This window comes from Cinclus cinclus, chromosome 25 (genome assembly GCF_963662255.1).
Source record: "Cinclus cinclus chromosome 25, bCinCin1.1, whole genome shotgun sequence".
Taxonomy (NCBI): Eukaryota; Metazoa; Chordata; class Aves; order Passeriformes; family Cinclidae; genus Cinclus; species Cinclus cinclus.
Genome location: NC_085070.1, coordinates 6179168 through 6200329, shown reverse-complemented (window position 1 = coordinate 6200329; position 21162 = coordinate 6179168). Strand labels below are relative to the sequence as shown.

General features: G+C 49.7%; 1 protein-coding gene across 1 annotated transcript in view; it reads right to left on the bottom strand.

The window, feature by feature from the left end:
* Positions 1-21162, bottom strand: part of NCAM1 (neural cell adhesion molecule 1) — an 89072-nt gene that overhangs the window by 20939 nt on the left and 46971 nt on the right. The window contains exons 4-16 of the mRNA XM_062508614.1: positions 20901-21044; positions 20109-20246; positions 19683-19800; positions 18761-18930; positions 17555-17697; positions 13683-13712; positions 9744-9894; positions 9073-9257; positions 8632-8728; positions 7841-8011; positions 7084-7215; positions 6090-6104; positions 3803-3838 (exon numbers count right to left, since the gene is read on the bottom strand). Coding sequence (XP_062364598.1) covers positions 3803-3838; positions 6090-6104; positions 7084-7215; positions 7841-8011; positions 8632-8728; positions 9073-9257; positions 9744-9894; positions 13683-13712; positions 17555-17697; positions 18761-18930; positions 19683-19800; positions 20109-20246; positions 20901-21044 — 1530 coding nt within the window. The remainder of the gene's footprint in view (positions 1-3802; positions 3839-6089; positions 6105-7083; positions 7216-7840; positions 8012-8631; positions 8729-9072; positions 9258-9743; positions 9895-13682; positions 13713-17554; positions 17698-18760; positions 18931-19682; positions 19801-20108; positions 20247-20900; positions 21045-21162) is intronic.

Sequence of the window (21162 nt, the reverse complement as noted above, 5' to 3'; positions counted from 1 at the left end):
CGCTCGTGCCTCTGTCTCATCCTAATGAGGCCACTCCACAGAGCTCTGCTAGCTCCCTGTTAATTTGATGTATAGAGAATTAAACCCTTCATCTTTTGGGTGCTTGTCTCTGACAAGATTAAGGACAGACCATTACCAGGGAAAAAAAGGATGGCACAAAATGTAAAATCCATTTGTTACAGCCCAGCTCTCAATCCATTCTCTTTAAACACAGGCTCGCAGGGCACTGTGAACAAGGAGGGTTTAAGAGTTACTGTGAGATTGCCTGGAAGGAAAATCCGTGTCTTCTGCTCAGGAAGAAACATCTCCCAAACTCCACAGAGCTCAATATAACCTGAGATTTACACCAGGCAAGAGAGGCTGCCTGTCCTCGTGAGAGGAGCTTTAGGTGAAGATCAAGAGTTAGCAGCACAAATAGAATAAAATGGTTTGGGTTGGAAGGAACCTTAAAGATTATCCAGTCCTAGGCAGGGGCACTTTCCACTAGACCAGGCTGCTCCAAGCCTCGTCCAACCTGGAAAAAAAAAATGCCTTTTTCAAGTGAGCTCAACCATTGTAAAGCAAAACAGGTCCCAGAGCAGAGAGAGCTGCAAGAAAAACGTCAGATCTGGTACAGAACTATTTCCTGGAGTAAGCTCAGAGGGCTATACCCAAGGAGAGACATTCCTAAACCTCCTCCATGCCTCCAGACATCTCCCACGAGATGATCCCAGCGAGCCCAGAGCCCAAAAAGCCAGGGAGGAGAACCCTGCAGCCTCATTAGGTTTCCATCCCTGCCTCCGTGGTGCCACAGAGCAGCTCTCATTCCCTAATTGCTGCTGGTTTCATTCACTGAGCCCCGAGGTGAGGCCAGGGGAGAGCACAGATCATTGCCAGCAGCAGCAGTAATTAAATGATGCAGAGCCAGAGGAGCATCTGCCCTGTGCCACTGCCCTTTCCCTGCTGCTGAATTTCTCATTTTCACAGGCTGCAGCACAGCCCAGCATACAAATGTGGGCACTATTTGCATAAATGGAGTGTACACACAGATCTCCTCCTGCTCAGAGCCTGAACTCCATGCAGGTGAAAAGGGAAATTTTCACCCTCCTCCTCCTCCACACACAATCCAAATTCTGGAAAACGTTTATCATTCATTAGCTCTTAGGATTTTTTTTTTTTTAGAACAAAGTGTTCTGTAAAACATGAACCCAGAGTTTTCCCTCCAAGGGAAGCTGTCTCCAGCCCACGCATGAACACCAGAAGGGAATCTCTGCCTGCTGAGGAATAAAGCATGATTAGCAGCCCCTGCCCTTGTTCCTCTCCTGCCCATCCTCCAAGGCTGGTGACAATGAAAAGGTCTCTTCAGCACCTGAGTGCATCAGGGATTGGGGTTTGGCACTTCAGAAATAAAAATTTTGGCACTTTAGACTGCAGAAGGAACATGCTGCTTGTGGCCACTGACAGGTAAAGGACATTGAAAGACCATGAAATGTGCCAGTCATAAATGCAGCATTAATTATAATTAATTATAAATTCCTTTGACTGGCCACACTCTCCTCTCCCTCCATCCCACTCCCCAAATCATCCCACATTTCATGCTTTTAGTGCTTTCCATTCAGCAAAGCATTCCTACAAACCTCAGGGAAACACCCCAGTTACCTCACATTCCCACAAACACACATTTTATTTTTGCAAATCACAAGAAGAGCATCTGGCTTTGCAGAGATCATTAGTTATTCAAGACACACACATGCACCAGGGAAATCTAAATCTTCACTGAGAGGTTTCCCTCCTCCTTGACCACCCAACCAACAAAGGAGTCTGAATCCAGTTCCCATCTCAGACATGGAGTTTTTTGGAAGCCTGAGGCCACTTCTAAGGCGAGCAGGGCCCTGGGATCTCTCCTGCAGGATATTCTACCTCCTCATTTGCATCTCCTTCCAGCATCCAACATCCCTGATTCTAACTACAACTCTATCTCTCTATATTCAAAGCAAACAGAGCAAGGCAGGGCAGCAAGAAAATTTAATCCACATCCCTTCTGCAAAGGCAGATTTAACACTATGGGGGAATGTGAATGGAAAACATTCCTTTGGGAATCATTTTTTGGGAGGGGGTTATTCCTCTTTTTCTCCCTCTCTGTGCTTTTCCCAAATCTTTGATTCCCATTTTTCAGCCCATGCTGGACAGAATGAGGAGAGCAGTGACACCATACTGGGATCTGAACATGCTCACACAGCAAACTGCTGCTGCCAGGGCACCCAGCAGCACTCCAGAGCTCTGGAATTCCCAGCTCCAGACACCCAGCAGCACTCCAGAGCTCTGGAATTCCCAGCTCCAGGCCCCCAGCGGCACTCCAGAGCTCTGGAATTCCCAGCTCCAGGCACCCAGCAGCACTCCAGAGCTCTGGAATTCCCAGTTCCAGACACCCAGCAGCACTCCAGAGCTCCGGAATTCCCAGCTCCAGGCACCCAGCAGCACTCCAGAGCTCTGGAATTCCCAGCTCCAGGCCCCCAGCAGCACTCCAGAGCTCTGGAATTCCCAGCTCCAGGGCTCCAGCAGCTCCCAGGTACTCACTCGGTGCCACCACGGAGCTCTGGGATGCAGAGGGAGGTGGAGCTGCCATGGAAACAGAAGGATGGACAGGACACTCAAGGTGAGGCACTCCAGGTAATCAGTGGTGTCGTGCTTTTAGTTTGCCAATTAATTTTTTTTTTGGTCTAATTTGCGTGGTGGCTTTAGTGTTGGCTAAATTATTAGAATTATTTATTTTTTTGTTGTGAGATATGGTTAGGAGGAAGGCGAAGTAGGTTTAAACTTTAAAAGGTATAAAGGAAAACGTCATGAGTAGAAACTACAAAAAAAATAGAAATAGAATAAAACATTGAGAACACTTTTCTTCCCCCACACTCTCTTTTCTTTTACAATGATAACGTATAGAAACAAATTAGTCAGTTTATTGCCTCTAAATTAGACTTTTCCTCATTTACTTAGGGAGAGGAACCTCTTTTGTTAGTTTATGGAGACTTTTTAATAAGAAAACAGTTTTTTTGTGGCTTTAATTTGAATTTTGGAAATTTGTAATTGGGAAGTCTTTGAATGTGTGCACAAGCAGCACAAGGGGGAAGGGGCAGGGCTGGGGGCTGCAGAAATCCTGCCCTGCCTGCAGGAAGGGGGATCCTGGGCACGGGGAATGCAGCCTGCCCCGAGCCCTTCTTCATCCTCAACACTTCTGAAGCTCCAAGTCCCCATTTTTGCCTCCCTTTGGCCTCAACCTGTCCATTAATGGAATACTTGGGAGGCCTCTAGGGGCAGTTCCTGAGGAGAACTGAGCTCCTGTGTGTTCCCAGGAACACAGAGAGAGGAGGAAAACGGGGCTAAGGACCCTAAAAAATGTGAAATTTTAGAGAATGAAGGAGTTTGGAGAGAAGCTGCACTCCCCAGAGCACAGGCTGTGCCAGCAGTGACACCAGGACTTCCAGGGCACGAGGACAAGGAATGTCTTTGCTTCCAAAAATCCTGGGAAGAACCCAGCAGGAGGGACATGAGCTGGGAAGGATTTCTCTGTGAGTCCCCCCCACCCCCCCAAAAAAAAAAAAAAAACAAACAACCCTTTTAAACCAAAATAATTCCCACTGCTGGGAGAGGCAGGGACACGAAAAGGAGAAATGAGACCCTGCAGAGCAGCTCCAGGGAGAGAAATTTGGGAGGAAAAAAAACTCCAGGGGAGCAGGAGAACATTCCAGGGGTGTTAGAGATGCACAGAACTCGGGGATGAGATCATGCAGAGCACACAGGAGCAAACCCCTCCTGCCATACTCACTGTCTGCTAAACGGGACCTGGGGCCAGCAGCACTGGCTGAAGAAAGAGAAATCAGGTGAGCAAAAAGAGGGGATTCCTGGAAAATGCTGCCAAAAGCCAGGGAATGAGGAGATCTGGAATGTGGGAGTGATTTTAGTGGTGGTTTGTTGCCTTGGGGGTTTGTGCACTGAGATATTTTGGTAGCAGCCCCACACACGCTCTCAGGGTTGAATATTTTTTGGGTTCAATTTTCACCATCCTGTTCCCCAGGCCTTGGTTTAGTTTCAGATTTTTAAGGAAAAGGAAATGGAGAAAAGCAGCAAATGGTTAAAATGAAAATACAAGCCCAGGTCAAGTCAGACACTCTCCCAACCTTCAGAATTCTCATCTGTGCCACTGTAATCCATAATTATCACTAATTAACTCATGGAGAGGCCCTCTAAGATAGACAGAAACTTCTTTTTCTTATTGAGGGAAATTAAACAAATCAGAATGACTTCAGACTTATCCCAGCAGGCATTAAAAACTGTGTCAGGTTTTACATTCAGACAGAAACTTGAAAGAGTAGGGCAAGGAAAACAAGTGGCTTTGGTTAATCTGAGCTGTAAAATTCCTGAAACGTCTCTGTGACCTTCAAATCACACTTGAGGAGACAAAAATTCTTCCTGCTTGTGACTCTGCTCACAAAGAAGCGATTGGAATTCCAGCAGAGATGGAAAAAAGGCATTTTTGTGGTGCCATTTCCTCAGGCAGGATCCGAGATGGGCTCTGGGGAGGAGCAGAGAGAACTGGGGGGACACAGGACGATCCCAGCTGCAAAGCTTGGAAGAGCAGGATGGATTTGTAAATGAAAAATGGGTTCGAGGAGGAAGAACTGGAACTCACCCTGCAGCTGGGGAGAGCAGAGGGAGTGACAGCACAGTGCCACATGAAAATGAAAAAAACAAAAACCAAAAAAAAAAAACCAGCAGAAGACTCCAGTGAGAGATGCTGGAATGTTCTGCACAGCCACCTACCTGTCCCCAGGTGATGCCAGAGGCTGGGCACAGCTCTGGGGCTGCAGCAGAGCTGGGAATGCTCTTTTTTCCTCTCCTCTCAGCTGCCTTTCCCCCTTTCCTGCAGCACTGAGGGGATCCCCAGCCCTGCTGTCTCTCCCCCCAGCTCAGGAGGGCTCCAATCCTCAGCCTGAGCTCTAACCCCGACCCCCATGGCCCTGGTGTCATTACTGCTCCTGGAATGAACAACTTCACACTGCACAAATGTTCTGGAAATGCCTCCCTAACTGCTGCAACTTGCAGTCCTGCCTGTCCATCTGTCTGTCCATCCTTCCCCTTCCTGCTCCACTGAATCCAGCCTTTGCTCCAGTGCAATCTTTCAGGGGAAACGGCACAAGCACGGTTCAAAATAAAAAAATATTTTTAAAACTCTCTCCTGTTTTTTCACTCCAGGAATCTCAAAGAATGTGACAGCAGCTTCTTCGAGCTTGTCCTTGTAATCTTGGCAACAACAGCAGCTCCCCAGGAGGATGCAGTGATAAATGGAATAATGCTCACTGGGATAAAGAGGTTGTTTTAGCTCCATTGATCAGTTTTGATTAGAAAGGCACAAAGTTATGGAGCCATCTCAATATTTCACTCACAATTACAGCAATCCATCACATTCCTGACTCATTTTGCATGGGGAAGTGGGGAACATGGCATTATTTTTAAGTTTAGTATGAGGTTCATTTATTTCATCACACAATCTACATAAGTGCTGGAAGACTGTCCAGTGGTAAAAATCATTAGTGAGAAGAGGAAAAAAAAATGGAATTTTTTTCTTCAATTTTGTGCTTTCAAAATTGTGGAGCTATTTGGAATTTTGAAGAATTTTTGGTTGGCTCTGGTCTAAACCAGATCTGCAACCAGAGCTGAATTCAATTCCCTAAATCATCTCAGTATCATTAAAATTGAACAATTTTTAATGGATTCATAAATATGAAGCCTTCCACTACTCCACTCTGAGTCAACAAGCTAACTATTATTATTTTTATTATTATTATTATTATTAGATAATCACTACATTAAATATTTCAACTGCATGCTGTAGAGCACAGACAAAGAGTTAACCCTAATTCTGTTCTAAAAAAAAAGAGCAGAGTGGCTACCCCAGAGTCAGTGTTGTTAGGAAATGGACACTACCAGTTACTCCAATCCTGAAGCCACTGAGAGGAAAAAGGCACTAAAAATTAAAAGCTGAAAGTTCTGGGTGTTAGAGGAACACTCTAAAAACACCAAGAGAGAGTGAAAGAAATGCAGAGAGCACTTACGTGGGTGAGGGATGCCTGCAGTTTATCCATGGGTGGGAACACAAGAACGAAATAAAAAGACGGAGATCGACACACACACACAAAAAAATAAATGTAGAAGATGAGTAAATAAATAAATGAAGAGGAGACAGAGAATATGGAGCTGGAAAATCACCATCCCAGGTGTGTCCTGCTCAGCAGGGATGGGCAGAAGGAGGAAAAGTCGAGCCTGGGCACAGCTCAGGGGGCTCCAGACATGCTGGGGGTGAGCTGGGAACAGGCAGCCCTGGGCCCAGCAGAGAGGATTCCAGCACAGGGCTGGGAGCAGCAGTCCAGGGCTGAATGCAGGAGGAGAGGGAAAGAACCACGGGAGGAACAGCTCTCCCTGCCTGCTTTGGTCACATCTCCCCTGCCCACTCCACTCTGCAATGGTTTTTCTCTCCTCCCCTCCTCGAAGAGCTCCCTGGGACTGAATTCTTCCCTGGAACAGGAGCACAGTGCTGGGCCTCAGCAGAACATGGAAACGGCCCAGGCAGAGCAGAGAAGAGCCTGAGGAATCCATGGAATCCCCTCGAGAGCTGCACGGGCATCTCAAAGCAGGATGTGCAGAACAGAGCAACCCTCCCTCCCTTCACCTTCCACAGCCCAGGGCCGGCCCTGTGCTCACACCTCCATTTGGAAAACAAACCAGCCTCGTGACAGTGACATCACATTCTCTGGGACCAAAACCCTTCTCAGCTGCTTTTTCTCACTGAAATTCTCCTTCACACACAGCCCCTTCTCTTTAGCAACACCAAGGTTAAACTGGAAACGCCAACCACTGCAAACAGAACAACTCCTCTGCCTCCTCCCTTCAAAGAAGATTTTTAATTCTCAACAAAATCCACCCCAACCCAAAACCACAGAGAAAACAGAGGGTGCAGCGAGGTCTGTGAGAGAGAAAAGGGGAGATCCATGCGTGGCAGGGATTCCAGGAGAGGGAAGCAGAGGGCACGGCAGGCTGGGCTGCACTTACGGACTGGTTGTGTCTTGAACTCTGCGGGCAGGCTGAGCTCCCCCACGCCCTTGCCATTGACTGCTGACAGCCTCACTGCATAGGTGGTCTCAGGCTTCAGCCCCGTGATGGTCACCATCCCCTCCACGTTGGCTGGGGAGAGAAAAAAAGCAAAGAAAAGCTCAGGAGTCAAAGAAAGAAACAAAGAAACTTTGTTTTCCCCACGCAGGGAGAAAAGGGACAAATCAACCTGACTCTAGCTGGGATCACATCGCTCCAGTGGGGAACTAAAATAAGAATTTCAGCTCCATATGGGATTGGTGGTGCAAGATTCAGCTCTGGAGTAGAACTTTCTTTTTCACAGCCCTCCCCAGATCAAAATTCTTTGGCTTTATTTGACTCCAAGATGGATTTTTTGCAGTGAGCGCTGCCATAGATCACTCCTACAAGGCAGGTTTGCTGCTGCAATAGCAGAGTTTATTTTCCAAGGGATGACAGATGAGAGTTGAAAAACCTCTTGTGGGAAGCAGCAAGTGAAAACTCTTATCCCAAGCACAGGGTTCTATCCCTTGCTCAGACAGAGCTCTCACCAGAACTCATTTCCAGTTGAAAATTCCATGTGCCACTCACAGCAAATGCTTAAAAACTTTTCTGGGGCCTCCAGCCTGAACCCTCCACCCTCCCTGGCTTCTCCCTACAGAAAAGTCAATTTTTTATTTTTTTTTTTTTCGGTGCTGGTGGGGAAGGAACCAGGTTTGGGTTTTTTTGTCTGTCCTACCTTCCTTGGCATCATAGAGCCTGGCGTGCCAGTCCCCCTCGCCCAGGGCCCTCCACTCCGCCTTGTACCTGAGGATGGGCACCCCTCCCGTGGCCTCGGGCTCGTCGAACTCCACCTGGGCACTGCTGGAATACGGCTCCACCCTGCCGATGGAGGGCGAGGAGGGAGTGTCTGGGGACAAGGGACAGCAGCCAGTGAGACACAGCAGCTGGGAAAGGAGCTTGGGGACATCCAGCAGCCCCTGGCTTCGTGCAGTGCGGGACAAGGGTAGGGCTGGGGTTTGGAGAGTGTTTAAGGCATTTTAAAGATGTTAATTAGTGCACAGATCTTAATTTTGTCTCCTCTCTAAGAGGCTGGAGACTCCCAGTCCTTTCTGCAAAAGGAAACCACCAGGGCGGTGCAGCAAAAGCATCCTGGATGTCACTGTCCCCAGAGTCCCTTCCCCAGGGCACTGCAATGCAGAGCTCGACCATTCCCAAATCTGCCTCTGGAGCCCTCCCAGGGGCTGGCACAGCTCTGAGGTTTGGATCCTGCAGCACGGCTGCTGTCAGGGGCTCTGGCTGATGTGGGGTGCACAAATCATAGAGCACAGCTCTGACCAAGCGCTCTGGGAGCACAGAAAGGAACAAGCCCCTTGAGAAACAAGGGAACAGAGATGCTGAGCAGCTCTGACCCAGCAGGAAATCCATGAACAGCCTCTCTGGAGGCACAAGCTGCTCTCCTGCCACCCCAACAACACGAACCAGCAAAGCAGGGCCACTCTGTCACCTGCTGCCACACTGCCTGCTCACCTGCCTGCACCAGGATGAACTCGGAGGACTCCTGCCCGATGCGGTTCACAGCCGTGCAGTTGTAGTTCCCAAAGTCATTCTCTGAGTCTGGGGTCACCTGTGGGGGGAAGGAAGGCTCGGGCTGGGACCACAAAACCCTTTTCACTCTGCCAAGGCACCCTGAATTTAGCTGGGGAGAAGCTGCAATAACATCCAGCTGTTTGAGCTCCCAGGGCTGTCCAGGGGAAGAGAACTGCAGTGAGCAAAAAGCAGAGGCAAGCAGGGGCTGTGCCTTCTTTTACCTGACTTTCTTTATCTTCCATTTCCTGGTTTCCTTTATCTTCTACGACCTGTTTTTCTCATGAATTATATGCTAGAAACACCACCCCAACTTCTTTTCTACCGACTGAACTCCTTCAGCACCAATTATTGGATGGCACTGTCCTCCTGGCTTTTCCTCACCTCCAGGTAACTTGCTGAGGGGGTGTTGTAGATCTTGATGTTGCTGTAGTTGGAGCTGGGGAGGAGCTGCCCATCCCTGAACCAGGAGATGACAGCACTGGGGTAGGCAAACACCTCACAGGTGATGTTCACTTGGTTTCCTTCCCAGGTGTACACGGCCACGGGGCCCTGGAGCTTGGGGGCATCTGAAAGACACATTTGGGAAAGCAATTGGAGCCAGCCGAGCTCCCAAAGCAGCCCGGGCAGCCTCACTGCAGGGATCTCCTGGCTGGAGTCCTCCTTAGGGCAGGGAAGGGAATCTAATATTGGAAATGGGAACTGCCCTCTCATCCATGGGGGTGGGGGTGTCTTTTGCTGAAGGGCACAAAGAGAAAACCTGCTCGGCCCCACGGGAGCAGGCAGCGGGACGGATCTGGGAAACGATGGCAGCAAAGTTGTTCTAGGGGAGAATTTTGATTCCCAACAAACGGGCCCGCGGCAGATCCGCAGCGAGGTGCAAAGAGCATCCCAGGTGCAGCCAGGAGCTGCAAACCTCAGCTCTTCTGAGCTGCAACACCTCAGCTGCAACCCCTGCAACACCTCAGCTCTTCTCAGCCCGGAGAGAGAAAGAACCCAGCAGGGAGAGAGCAGGGAAGGAACCCGCCCCGGGAAAGGCCCCGCGGAGCACTCACACTGCACTTCCAGGTACATGGCCCGCGAGTCCTGGCCGATGGTGTTGCTGGCCGTGCACACGTACTCGCCCGCGTCCGTGTACTGGATGTCCTTGAGGGTGAGCGAGGAGACGCGCGCGTGGCTGCGCACCACGATCCGCCCGTCCAGCGTCTGCCACAGAGCACAGCGCGGTCAGAGCCCGGCCCCGAGCCCCCGGGCAGCCCCCAGGGATGGCGCGAGCCCTGCCTCGCACCTGAGGACAGGTGAGAGCGTCCCTGTCTGGATGGCCGCGACGGCTCGGGGCGCAGGGGGAAACGTGGAAAGGAGGAGCGAAAGGATCAGCTGCTGCACGTCTGAGAACGAGCTTCTCCCCAGAATGGCAACCGCAGAGATCCAGCTCTGGTTTAAAAAGTTTTGCCAGCGTGCAAAGAGAATAAAAAAAAGGAAACCTCCCCAACAGCTTCCAGTCAGAATCCAGCCCTTCCTGCCCTCTCAGCAATACTGGTTTTATCTCAGTGTCCCTGCAATGGGTAAGCAAGAACAGATCCAGAGCTCAGAGCTGAATCAGGCAAAAACGAAGCTCAGAACTTTCACCTGAACGTGGCACACGAAGAGAAGGAAGTGCAGTGAAAAGGGCAAGAAAACCTCTAGAGACAACCCTGCCCAAGAAAATTCCAGAACCATTTCCCACACAGAAGGGAGAATGGGGATGCCACTGACAGAGAGAAATAAGGAGTGCAAAATCCAAGGGGATTGCCAAGGGATTGCACCCACCCAGCCACCTCAGCCCACCCCGTTTTCCTCTCCAGTTTGTGACCAGAGCTCCCCTGATCCATGAAAACACAAAGCCATGGACTCCTCTCTCCCTCCTGGTGCTTCTGCCTCAGCCTGGAAGCTCTAAAGCACCAGCTCCCTCCTCTCATTTCTGATTTTGCAGCACAAACACAAGGGAGTCAATTTGGCACCCTCATGGCTGTGCCTGCTGCTGCATCCTGCCACTCTCCAGGAGCATCTGTTTTCTTGGAAGGTACAGGACAAGTGCTGATAAATGAGTAAAACCCTGATGATTTCCAACAGCCAAATGCACAAGAAACCATCTCTGCTATCTCAGGTGCCAGACCTCTGGGCCTGAAGCCTCTCTCTGTGCTGAGATAAAGTCTCAGGCCCTGAGGCTGACTGAGTTTCTACAAATAAATATCTTTTGTCACCTCAGTTAGTTCCAGTACCAGTCCATGGGCACCAGGCCAGTTTCAAAAGCACAAAAATAGTAACTTCTGATGACACATAAACAACTACTTGTATTTTCCTCCTCTCTTCTTCCCTGCTGCAATCCCTGGCCAGTGCCATGAACTCCAAACTCCATCGCTGTCCTGCTGGGAACAGTAATTCCATGGACACGTGGTGCTGTGGCCATCACTTCCTAGAGCCTTACAGGAAGCTCCTGTGGTATCACACAACCAAAATCTGCTTTTACCTCACTCCCCTGGCTGACTGCTCTGCTCTCCTTTTGTCTGGTTTTCTATTTCCCTCCAAAGCCCAGCTCACTCCCAGCAGCATCCACGGGTGCCAGGACTCCACATCTGGGGGAATATTCTCAATATTTATCTCTGGGACCTCACCAGAAGAATATAAGGGACAAAACACCAGTGGTGATCCTAGAAAAGGCAATTTTACACCCAGTTGTCTCCTGCCTTTTTCCCCCACATTCTCAAGACCCAACACAAAGGAGAGTCAGGAAATCATGGTCAGTGATGATTTCATGAGCAATGCAACTGATTCTGAAGGTGAAGCTCTTTTTTTTTTTTAATGCAAAAGAAGAGTAAGGGAAGAAAAAGAGAGATCAGGAAAAACGCTCTAAGGAAGAGAAAAACCCCTGCCCAAGAAAGCACATCACAGATTTACTCCCTCCCTGCTGCAGCCCATCAGGTGCTCTGGCTGCTGGAGACAGGACAGGCAGGAATTTGGGAGCCAGATGTTGACATCTGTAATGCTTTTACTCAAATCTCTCTGACTGCAAGGATCTGGGCTAACAAAAATGTTTCCTAGTGCTGGGAGAGCTCAGGGACGCGGGCAGGGAATCACTGCTCAGAACAGAGCAGAACCTTCTCTACATTGCCAATTATTGCCATTTATCCTGAGCCACTGCAGGTGTTTCCCCCCAAATTCTGGCCATGCCACTGTGATCACAGCTGGGCAAGAGCTCAGCAGCCCAGGGCCAAAGGGGGAGAGCAGAGACAAAGAAAATGCACTTATCCCCCTTCCCTTCACCTTCTGGAGCTTTCAGGCCTTTCCCAAACAAGCATCCACAAATAATTCTGCACAGTTCTGTCTCCTCCTCACCCACTTCCCACATCCTCCCAACCCCCCAGAAATCTTGACCCCAGGCAGGAATTCCACTGAAGGAAGATGAGGGGTCTCCCTTTGCTCTGTGCCTGCAGTACAGTGTTTTTGATATTTGGATTTTACTGCAGCCCTAAATCTTCCTAAGGCTGCACCCATTCCCAGTTACCAGCTTGGGGTGTGACTGAGGGTACCCAGAGATGCTGCCAGGACTGACTTCACCTCCTCACCCCAAATTCCTTTAGTAAAAGTGAAATACTTAATGCCAAACATTCCCTGACCTTCATCCTGCTGCTGGAACCCACTGCTAAAAGCCCCCAGGCAACTTTAAAGCAATTTTAAAGCAATTTTAGAGAGATATCCTGCACCCCACAGGGGTATTTTAAGACACAGAGGCAGTAAGAAATTTAGAGATAGCAAACTTAATAGTATTAGTGCTCATATTAATCAAAAGCTGGAGAGAGAGAGCACAGAGCAAACACTGGGGGCAGGGAGGGGACAGCTGTGACAGGAATTCCTGTGAGTCCTGGAGAGATGCAACTACCCAAATTCCAAATTCTTCAATGCAAACTGCTCTGAGTATCTGATGGCTCCACCTGCCACAACCCAACAGATCCTCCTGAAGGAAGAATGGGCAGGATCTCCTCATGGAACACAGCTGGGTGGTGCTCAAGTTACAGCTTCACTTTGCTCAGTCTCTGGCATTTAGGATGGCTTAAAAATAATTTAGAAAATCAGAGCCTCCACAAAGTTGATCCTAAAAATACAAATCCAAGTCACCCAGTTCTGACAGCTCATTTTGTTCTCTACCTGACCCCTGTTATTTGCTTGAGAACTTTCCTTCTGGTCCATTTTGAAGCAAGAGTGCTACAAATCAGCTGCATTATTATTATTATTATTATTATTATTATTATTATTATTATTAAAGCACAGCACTGAATGTGAAATCAAATCAAACCCCATTTGCACCAACCCCAGTCACTGCATTATCCCACCTCCCCCTCGCTGACCCTTGCAGATCAAAGACAAATAAAAATAATTGAGCAATTTGGAGCATTTTCTGGAGAAATGCCCCTTGTGAAAGGTTTCTCTGCATTGATTTGGAAATGGAACATGATGCAGTTGTCCTTTAAAGAGAAGGTCACACTGACAGGGTGCCATGAGCAAACAGGTGAGTTGGCTGGAGCAGAGGAGGCTTTCTTGGGGAAAAATGACTTTCCAAAATACAAGCTGGTGTTAATTCTTCTCTCTCTGAAAAGAGAGAATGATTCACTCTGGCAGCATAGGAAAAATATGGTGAAAACAGCATTTGACATTTGCTTTTAATTTTAATCACCTTTTCTTTAATTTTTAAATGATAAGCAGAGTTCCTCACTCCCAACACAGCTACTTTGCTCATCCAAAAAAAAAAAAAAAAAAAAAATTAAAAATGCACCACTACATGCCAAGCAATTTCTACCTCTAGAAGCTGCTTCTTTTATGTACTGGTATTTAACTGGGTCAGATTAATGCTCGTTTAGTTGGTTACTGCACTAGAGATTGGTTAATCTGTAATGCTTAGAAGAGAAACCAAAAACCAACAACCTAAGAGGTTTGCTAAAGGTCTGGTAATCTTATACCTCTTGTTTCTCGGGCCGGGTCCACGAAGCCTGGAGAGAACAGATATAGAACACAACAACAACAACAGAAAAAAAGCAATAAAAGTTTATCAAAGGTTGCTTTCAGGTACCAGTGTTTGCAGCACATTGAGCTGTGTGCACATGCAGGCTCCAAGCTGTGCATCTCCTGTGGGGGGGGGGGGGGGGGGAATCACAGCTTCCCTGTCCCGACAATTTTGGCTGGAATTCACCATTTCACAGCCTCTAAACTGGTCCTTAAACGACTGAACAAAGGCTGATGGCACCCCAAGACCGATTTGTGATTTATCAGCTTCCTTTGTCACACCTCACCTTTCCTACACAACCGGTGCTCAGGAAGTGACTCTGGCCACTGGTGGTGAGCCCCTGGTCTGTTTGCCAGCCCACACCGATTAATTAACACTGATCAATGTGCTCATCATGCATTTGGAGCCCTGGTTCCATGCAGGCTGTGCCCCAGAGCTGCAGAGGAGCCCCAGCTCCAGCTCCCTGTGGTCAGGGATGGCAGCACCCGGCCCTGCTGGGCTGGGGACAGCCCCACAGCAGTGAAACATGCCCAGACCTCACATTAAAGCAGATATTTCCCACTCAGAGAAAGCCACCAGCAGCATGGACCGTGTTCCCCATGCTTCACAAGGAGCCAGGTTGCTGCATTCCATTTCCCCCCTCTAGAATTGATATTTCAGGTGTCTCCTGCTCTCTGTCATTTCAACTGATCCCCTTCAGTTCAGGAGTCAAAAATCACCTGCTAACATGAGAGCTGGGATGGCATCACTGGCACAGTGACATCGTGGGGATGTCACAGCACACACGAGTGACAGAGATGGAGATGGAGGCTCAGGGAATGAGAATCAAAAACAGAGCACTGCTGCCACGGGGCTTGCAGTGAACACTGTGAGACTGAAATACCGACAGAGGGGACACACAGCCTCGTCTGACAATGCCTCTGATGGAAGCAAATGGCTTGTCCGGGACTGGAAGCCTGGGGTGGAGCTCACCGACCCCTGCAGGGCTCGGGACACTCCCAAGACCCGGCCACTTCTAGGTGGATATATCCTGCTGTGCACAGCGTGCCTGAAAGCTCAACAGGCAGCCCAATAATCCAGAATAATCCCTGGGTCAGTCCCAGTTATGTCCAGGGACCTCCCCTGCGAGTCCCCTGCCACTCCTGCTCGTTGCTTCTCTGGAGTGCCAGCACAGGGGGACATTTTTTATCCCTTGGTGTCAACCCAAAGCAAGATGAAGAAGAGGAAAAGCCCGTTCCCAAAGCCTCAGTTTGCTGTTTCCCTGCAACGGCCCTCGGGAAGGTGGGGAAAGAGGCAGAGCCACCTTCCCCATCCCAGAGAATTCCAGACTAACTCTTCCTCACCAAGACAGAGACAGAGCAGCTCCACCCAGCCCCACGCAGGGAATGAGGGGGGAATCCAAAGCCTGGTGCACCTGCAGATTCCTAAACCATGAAAAACTCATCCATTTGCTTTGGCTGCTAACAAGACAGAGCTGGGAGAGGCTGCTGGGCTGCAACAGCAACCCAGGAAAGGAGAGGAAGGATGGACTGGGCTGCTTCTAGGAGAGCACAGTGCAGTGATGGAACTCACCTGCCACAGGGCTGACAGACACCTGTAACTCAGCCAAGCAGCTCAGATCCAGGCAGAAATCTGCATTTTCCTGCTTGAGGAACAGGGAGCCTTGTGGGGCAGCCCTGGGGTTAAACTGTGCTTGGGATGCAGGAGGGAGAAACCAGAGCTGACCCCTTCCTCTGATCTTGGGCTCCTCCAGGGAGATTTGCTGCCTTTGTTTTCTGCCCTCCAAGGGAACGGTGAGGGGCTGGGAGAGCAGTTCCCAGCTCTGGATAAAGGATCAGGGATCTGCAGAGTGCTTCCCTCCCAACCCCACTGCTGGGTGACAAACCCAGCAATGTCCCCACAGCTGCTCCATGGAAGGGTGGCTGAGCACTCAGGGACTGGGACATCCCAAAATCTGACAGGAAACACAGCTGAACTTAAACTTTCTTCTTCTTTAGGGGTTTGGGTAGGTTTTCCAGAATGTTACGGGAGTAGAGGCACCTTTACACCTCTAAAAATCTACACTCAGGGATGGTTACAAGAGCAAATATGAAGCAAGAGAGAAGCATCCAAGTAGCTAGATAATAGAAATATTCAAAAGTAGGCTTGATAATTCTTAAAATAGCATTGTTTGTCCTGCATCAAAGACCATCCACTTCCCTGTGCTGTCCCAGAGAAAGAAAGTGGAGAATGAACTGAATGTGTGCACTTGTAAGAGAATTATTTAATAGAATTAAATATTCTAATAGAATTTGTAGTAGAATAGTTATAGAGCTATTCTGACCTCAGGATATTCTGAATGTTCACCTCAGCTTAGAGCACAAGAGAGAGAATGGGAAAAGTACAAGACAAACAATAACAAAATGCACACACACACACACACAAAAAATAATCCAGCCTAGAAAGTGCATGGGATATGATAAAATAATGTTTGCCCTGAAGGTTTGAACCAGCCCATGAACACATGGCAGTGCCTCAAACCTTGGCTTTCCCCCATCTGAAAGTGTCAGAGTATGAACATTTCCCCTGCTATTGATCACCAACCTGAGAGCATCAAGCAGAGTCTCAAAATTCAGCAAAAATTAGTTAGCAGTTTTACCACTGAGCTCTTGATGGTCCAACTGGGCTGCAGGGGGGGACTCTTCTACCACTTGGTTTACATTTTACTTTCTCCTCCCTGCCCAAGCTCTGTCCATGGCTGTGATCAAAACTCCAGAGCCAGCAGCACTGGCTCCCTGGCACCTCCCAGGGCTCTCCTAACAGAGACAAACCCTTGAATAAATAACCTCAAATCCAGCCCAAACAGGTCCCCCAGTCAGGCTGCAGCTCCTGCAGGCACTGGAAACCTCTCCCTGAACATTGCAGGGATTCACAGCAGCCCTGGGATCCAGAAGATGCTAAGAAAGAACTGAAGCTGCAAAACTTTGGCACCCTGATTAATAAAGTTACACATGAACAACGTGGGGAGGGGCTGACGTCATGGGGGCAATTAAAAAAGCTCATTTAGGAGCTGCAGTGCAGGACAGCAGCTGTGGGGACAAGTGACAGTGGACACCTCTGTGTCTCCAGGACTTTTGAGTGTCACCTGCTGTCTCCACACTGAGCCAGAACCTCTGGCATGGCCAAGGCAGCTGAGCCCTGAAGCACCCTGTTATTAGGAGATTATTAATTAGCAACAATTCCTCACTCCTGCTTCTGTCTAGGCATTCTCTGGCTCCAAATTCTGCCTCCTGATCACTTATGAAACATCTCCAGTACAGCAGCACTGCCTAACCTCAACTAATTAAAGGAGCTGTCACCAACAACAACACCAGCACTCTTCTTTTTCAAGAAGAAAAAACTGCTAATTATTTTTGCCTTTTAAGAACAAAATGGTATTGATGGGATCAACAAAACAGGCAAGCACAAAAAGCAGCCAGGCTTTTGTGCTTCAGGGATGTGCAGAGTCAGAGGACAGCACAGAGGAGGAATGAACAGGCTCATTTTGGATCCACTGCATCCTGGAGAGGGATGCACAGCTCTGGCATCAGGCTGCTCATTCCCACCTGCCAGAAGCTTCCTGCAATTGTAGGAACTCCTCTGGAGAGGGTTCAGGGTCCCTCCAATTGAATTCTCCCCCCAGTGATGAGTAGAGCAGGAATTACAGAACGTCTCCCCAGCTGCTCCAGGCCGAGGTGGCTCTTCACAGGAGGGACAGCAGGGACATCCACATGCAATTCCAGGCCAGGGACAGGCAGGGACGAGCTGTGCTGACCCCACAACCCCACAGGGCTTTGGGAAAGGTTGTACCTTCTCCTCGTTGCTGATGTTCCTTGTGGAGGTTCTCCAGGTGATGGAGGGGATGGGATCCCCCGAGGCCTCGCAGGTCAGCGTGATCTGATCCTCCAGCTCCATGGCTGTCTTGTTCTCCACGTAGGTGATTTTGGGCTTGGCTGAGGAGGAGAAGAGAAGTGGGGCTCAGGGTGAAGCCTGTCTGCCAGCAGCAGTGTTTGGAACAAGCAGCACTGGGGAGAACTGGGACCATTAATGCCAGCTGGGGAAGGAGCAGAGTGACTTCTACGAGGACACCTTGCAGAAGTGAAAGACCTGAAAATCCTCTTGTGTTACCAGCTCCCTCTTCCACCTCCCTGGCCCAAATTAGCCCTTTGCTAAGCAGCTTTGTCAGGCGGCTGCACACCAGGCAGGGAGAATTCCATATTCCCTAACACCTCCAGATTTCTGGGAGGCAGGACAGCTCCTGATTCACTCCTACAAGCCTGAGGTCACTCACACAGAGGTGGGGCAGAGCTCATCCCCCTGTCCAGGCTGCAGCAAGCCCCACTCGAGTGCTGAAGCCCTTTTAACAGCAGCTTTGGTGGCTCAGATTCAGCAGGATATTTCAGGATATTTCCAGCAGCTTGTGGCTCTGATCCCACCAGCCTTGCCTGTGTTTTAGCAGAGAGGAGCTGGGATGAGTTTCCCACACACCACACAAGATGGCAGAGGTGCAGCAGCTCGGGATAAACCCCAGCATGGCATTAACTGGGACAAGCAGGTCCCCCCAGCTCCCAGCAGTGTGACCAACACCCAGCTGGGCTCCAGGGGGTGCTCAGGGGTTATCTGGTTACTGAAAAAAGGAAAAAAATATATTTGCCTTTACAAACTGTAGGTTTGCTGATAAATGAAATTGGATGTTGAAAGATGAAAGAAACACTGGAGAAAAAAAAAACATTAATTCCATGAGAATTAAAAATTAAAAGCGAGGGTTATACATTAGAGGGGAATCTCAGGTATCAGGTGTTCTGGGAAGTCTGTGCCTCTCAAGTACCTCAGCCCAAGGAGGAAGGAGAGAGGGAAACTGGGACAAAAAGGAGGCTGCATCCTCCAAAAATTCCAGAGACCCCAGGGGAATGCCCCACGGCCTCTCCCTTTATTCGAAGGAAGCAAAAGGATTCCTCTGTCTGCTTTTCGGACCTAAACCTCCGGTGTTTGTGGGTTAATTATCCTGATAATTACCAAAAACTTTGAGGTGGATGGTGGCATCAGCCTCGCCAGCCTTGTTCTCAGCAATGCAGACGTACTCGGCCTCGTCGCTCTTGTCCACCTGCCGGATCACCAGCTCCGAGCCATCGTAGTTGAAGCTGTACTTGTCCTCATCCTCCACCTCCTCCACGGGCTCTCCATCCCTGGGGGCACAGAGCACACGGGGCTGTGCTGGCAGGAGCCATCCAAGGCTGCTTCAAGCACTTGTTACAGACAGGGACCAGCCCTTTCTCCTCTCCCTATGGGCTCCAGAGCTCAGCTTGACACCTATTCTCTTGCCTCTTTCTTGTGACACCCATTTCTTTTCCTATGACACCCATTTCTTTTCCTATGACACCTCTTTCTTTTCCTATGACACCTCCTTCTTTTCCTATGACACCCATTTCTTTTCCTATGACACCCATTTCTTGCCTCAAGGCTCTTGGCAGCTGAACCTCTCACCTCCTGGCACACCACAGAGCTGTAATTCCACCAAAGGTGGCTTCTTGCACACCAAGGCACCACTCCAAGCTGCCATCAGCTCTTCCGTGTTAATTTGTTCTCCTAACCTTCACCAAAGGCTACAGAATTCCAAGGAAAGTGTCCCTGGAGAGTAAATCACTGCCTGACAATCACACAGCTGACCTGGCTGAACTGTGGGGAGCACTGAAGGAATTCCTTGGTTTGCTATGCTTTATTAAACTCCTTTATCTAAACCAACAGGATTTTCACCCTCTGATTCTCCTCCCTGAGTGGGCTCTGTGCTCCCTGCCTAACCCACAGCAGAAGGTGAATTCAGCCCCATCCTGAGGCCATTCTTGTGAGAAAAACCAACTCATCCCAGTTAGAACACTCCATCCCTCCAGCCTGGGGGAGCCATCCCCAGCCCAGCAGGACACTGCACACAGCATCTTACTTTGTCCACGTCACGGTGGGCTCGGGAAAGCCATCAGCATCACAGGCCAGGGTGACAGACTGGCTGAGGTTGGCAGTGGCATTCATGGTGCTCTGCCTGGCACGCACCGAGGGAGGGACTGCAAGAGAAGAAAGCCACTTAATCAGTGGGTTTGAGACACGTCCTAAGTCATCAGCACAGGGGAAAAGGGTGGGGAGACACAGAAAAGCTCAGTGTGATGGCCAAAACCACTTGTGAGTGTCACCAAGCTCAGCTCCTCACTCTCAGCTTCAGGTTTCTCAACGTGTTTTTATCCTGCAAACACCTGGCAAACACTCACTGCGTTCCATGGACATTTTCACGGGACACAGCAGAGGAAGAGGATGGTGAGAATGTGAGGCAGCACCTCCTGGGCTGAGGAGCAGCTCTGAGCCCCGAGCCCCTTACCGTTCACGATGACCTGGATGTCTTTGAAGTTGATCTCCCCACGGGCCAGGATCCTCCCCTCACACCTGTAGGTTCCCTCATCCGTCTTCTTGATGCCCCGGATCTGCAGGTAGTTGTTGGACAGGACGATGAACCGCACTGCAAAGGACAAAAGGAAGGGGAGCTCACTCCAGCTTCTCCTCTCCTTCTGGGCTTGGAATAAAATATCCCTCCAAACCGTAAAGCGGAGCTGGATGTGCTGCTGCTGAGGAAGAAACATCTGTGGAGAGCAGCCAACTGCTCTGGTGCTGTGCTGGGCTCAGGGGGATGAAGAGATAAACGTTCCCACAGACTCATTTCCATTGAGGAGTTTGGGATTCATCCCTCCTGCCCGAGAGCTCCAGCCCCACCTGTGTGCCAGGTGTGGGAAACCTGCTCAGCTGGAGCCAGGGCCTCTGCCAGCCCCTCTGGACGTGGGAAGAAAGGGAAAAGTTCTTGCAAGGAGCTTTCAGCCCCTTTTCCTCTTAAAGGCTGGAGGGTGTCACAACATCCAGCTTTCCTGTCTGATGGCACTTCTTTGAACTGGAATTTTTTTCCAGCATTCCTTGGCTGATTCCAGTGCCAAAGCCCGATGGCCATTTCTGTGAGAACATCACTGTCCTGCCACTGGCACACCACAGCACCTGGGATAACTGAAGTCACGTCCCACGGCCTCATGTCAGGCACAAACTGCTTCTCCAGGTGACCACCAGCATTTTGTGTGTGAGGGAGATGGACATCTGAGCCCGGAACGGACAAGAACCAAGCCCTTACCATCCTTTTTTAGGATGACATCCCTGCCTTTGTGCTTCCAGATGATGGTGGGGGGCAGCGAGCTGACCACGTCGCACACGATCACAGCATCGTCCCCTTCCTTGAATTCCTGAGGGGTGGGAGCGTTCTTGAACATCAGCTTTTCTGGAAACAAGGGAAGGAAAAGGTCACTGCAACCTTCCCAGCACACCTGGAGCCGTGCTCCTGCCTCTAGCCTGAGGGAAGCAGGGAAACCCCAAATCCCCAGGAATTTGTACCCAGG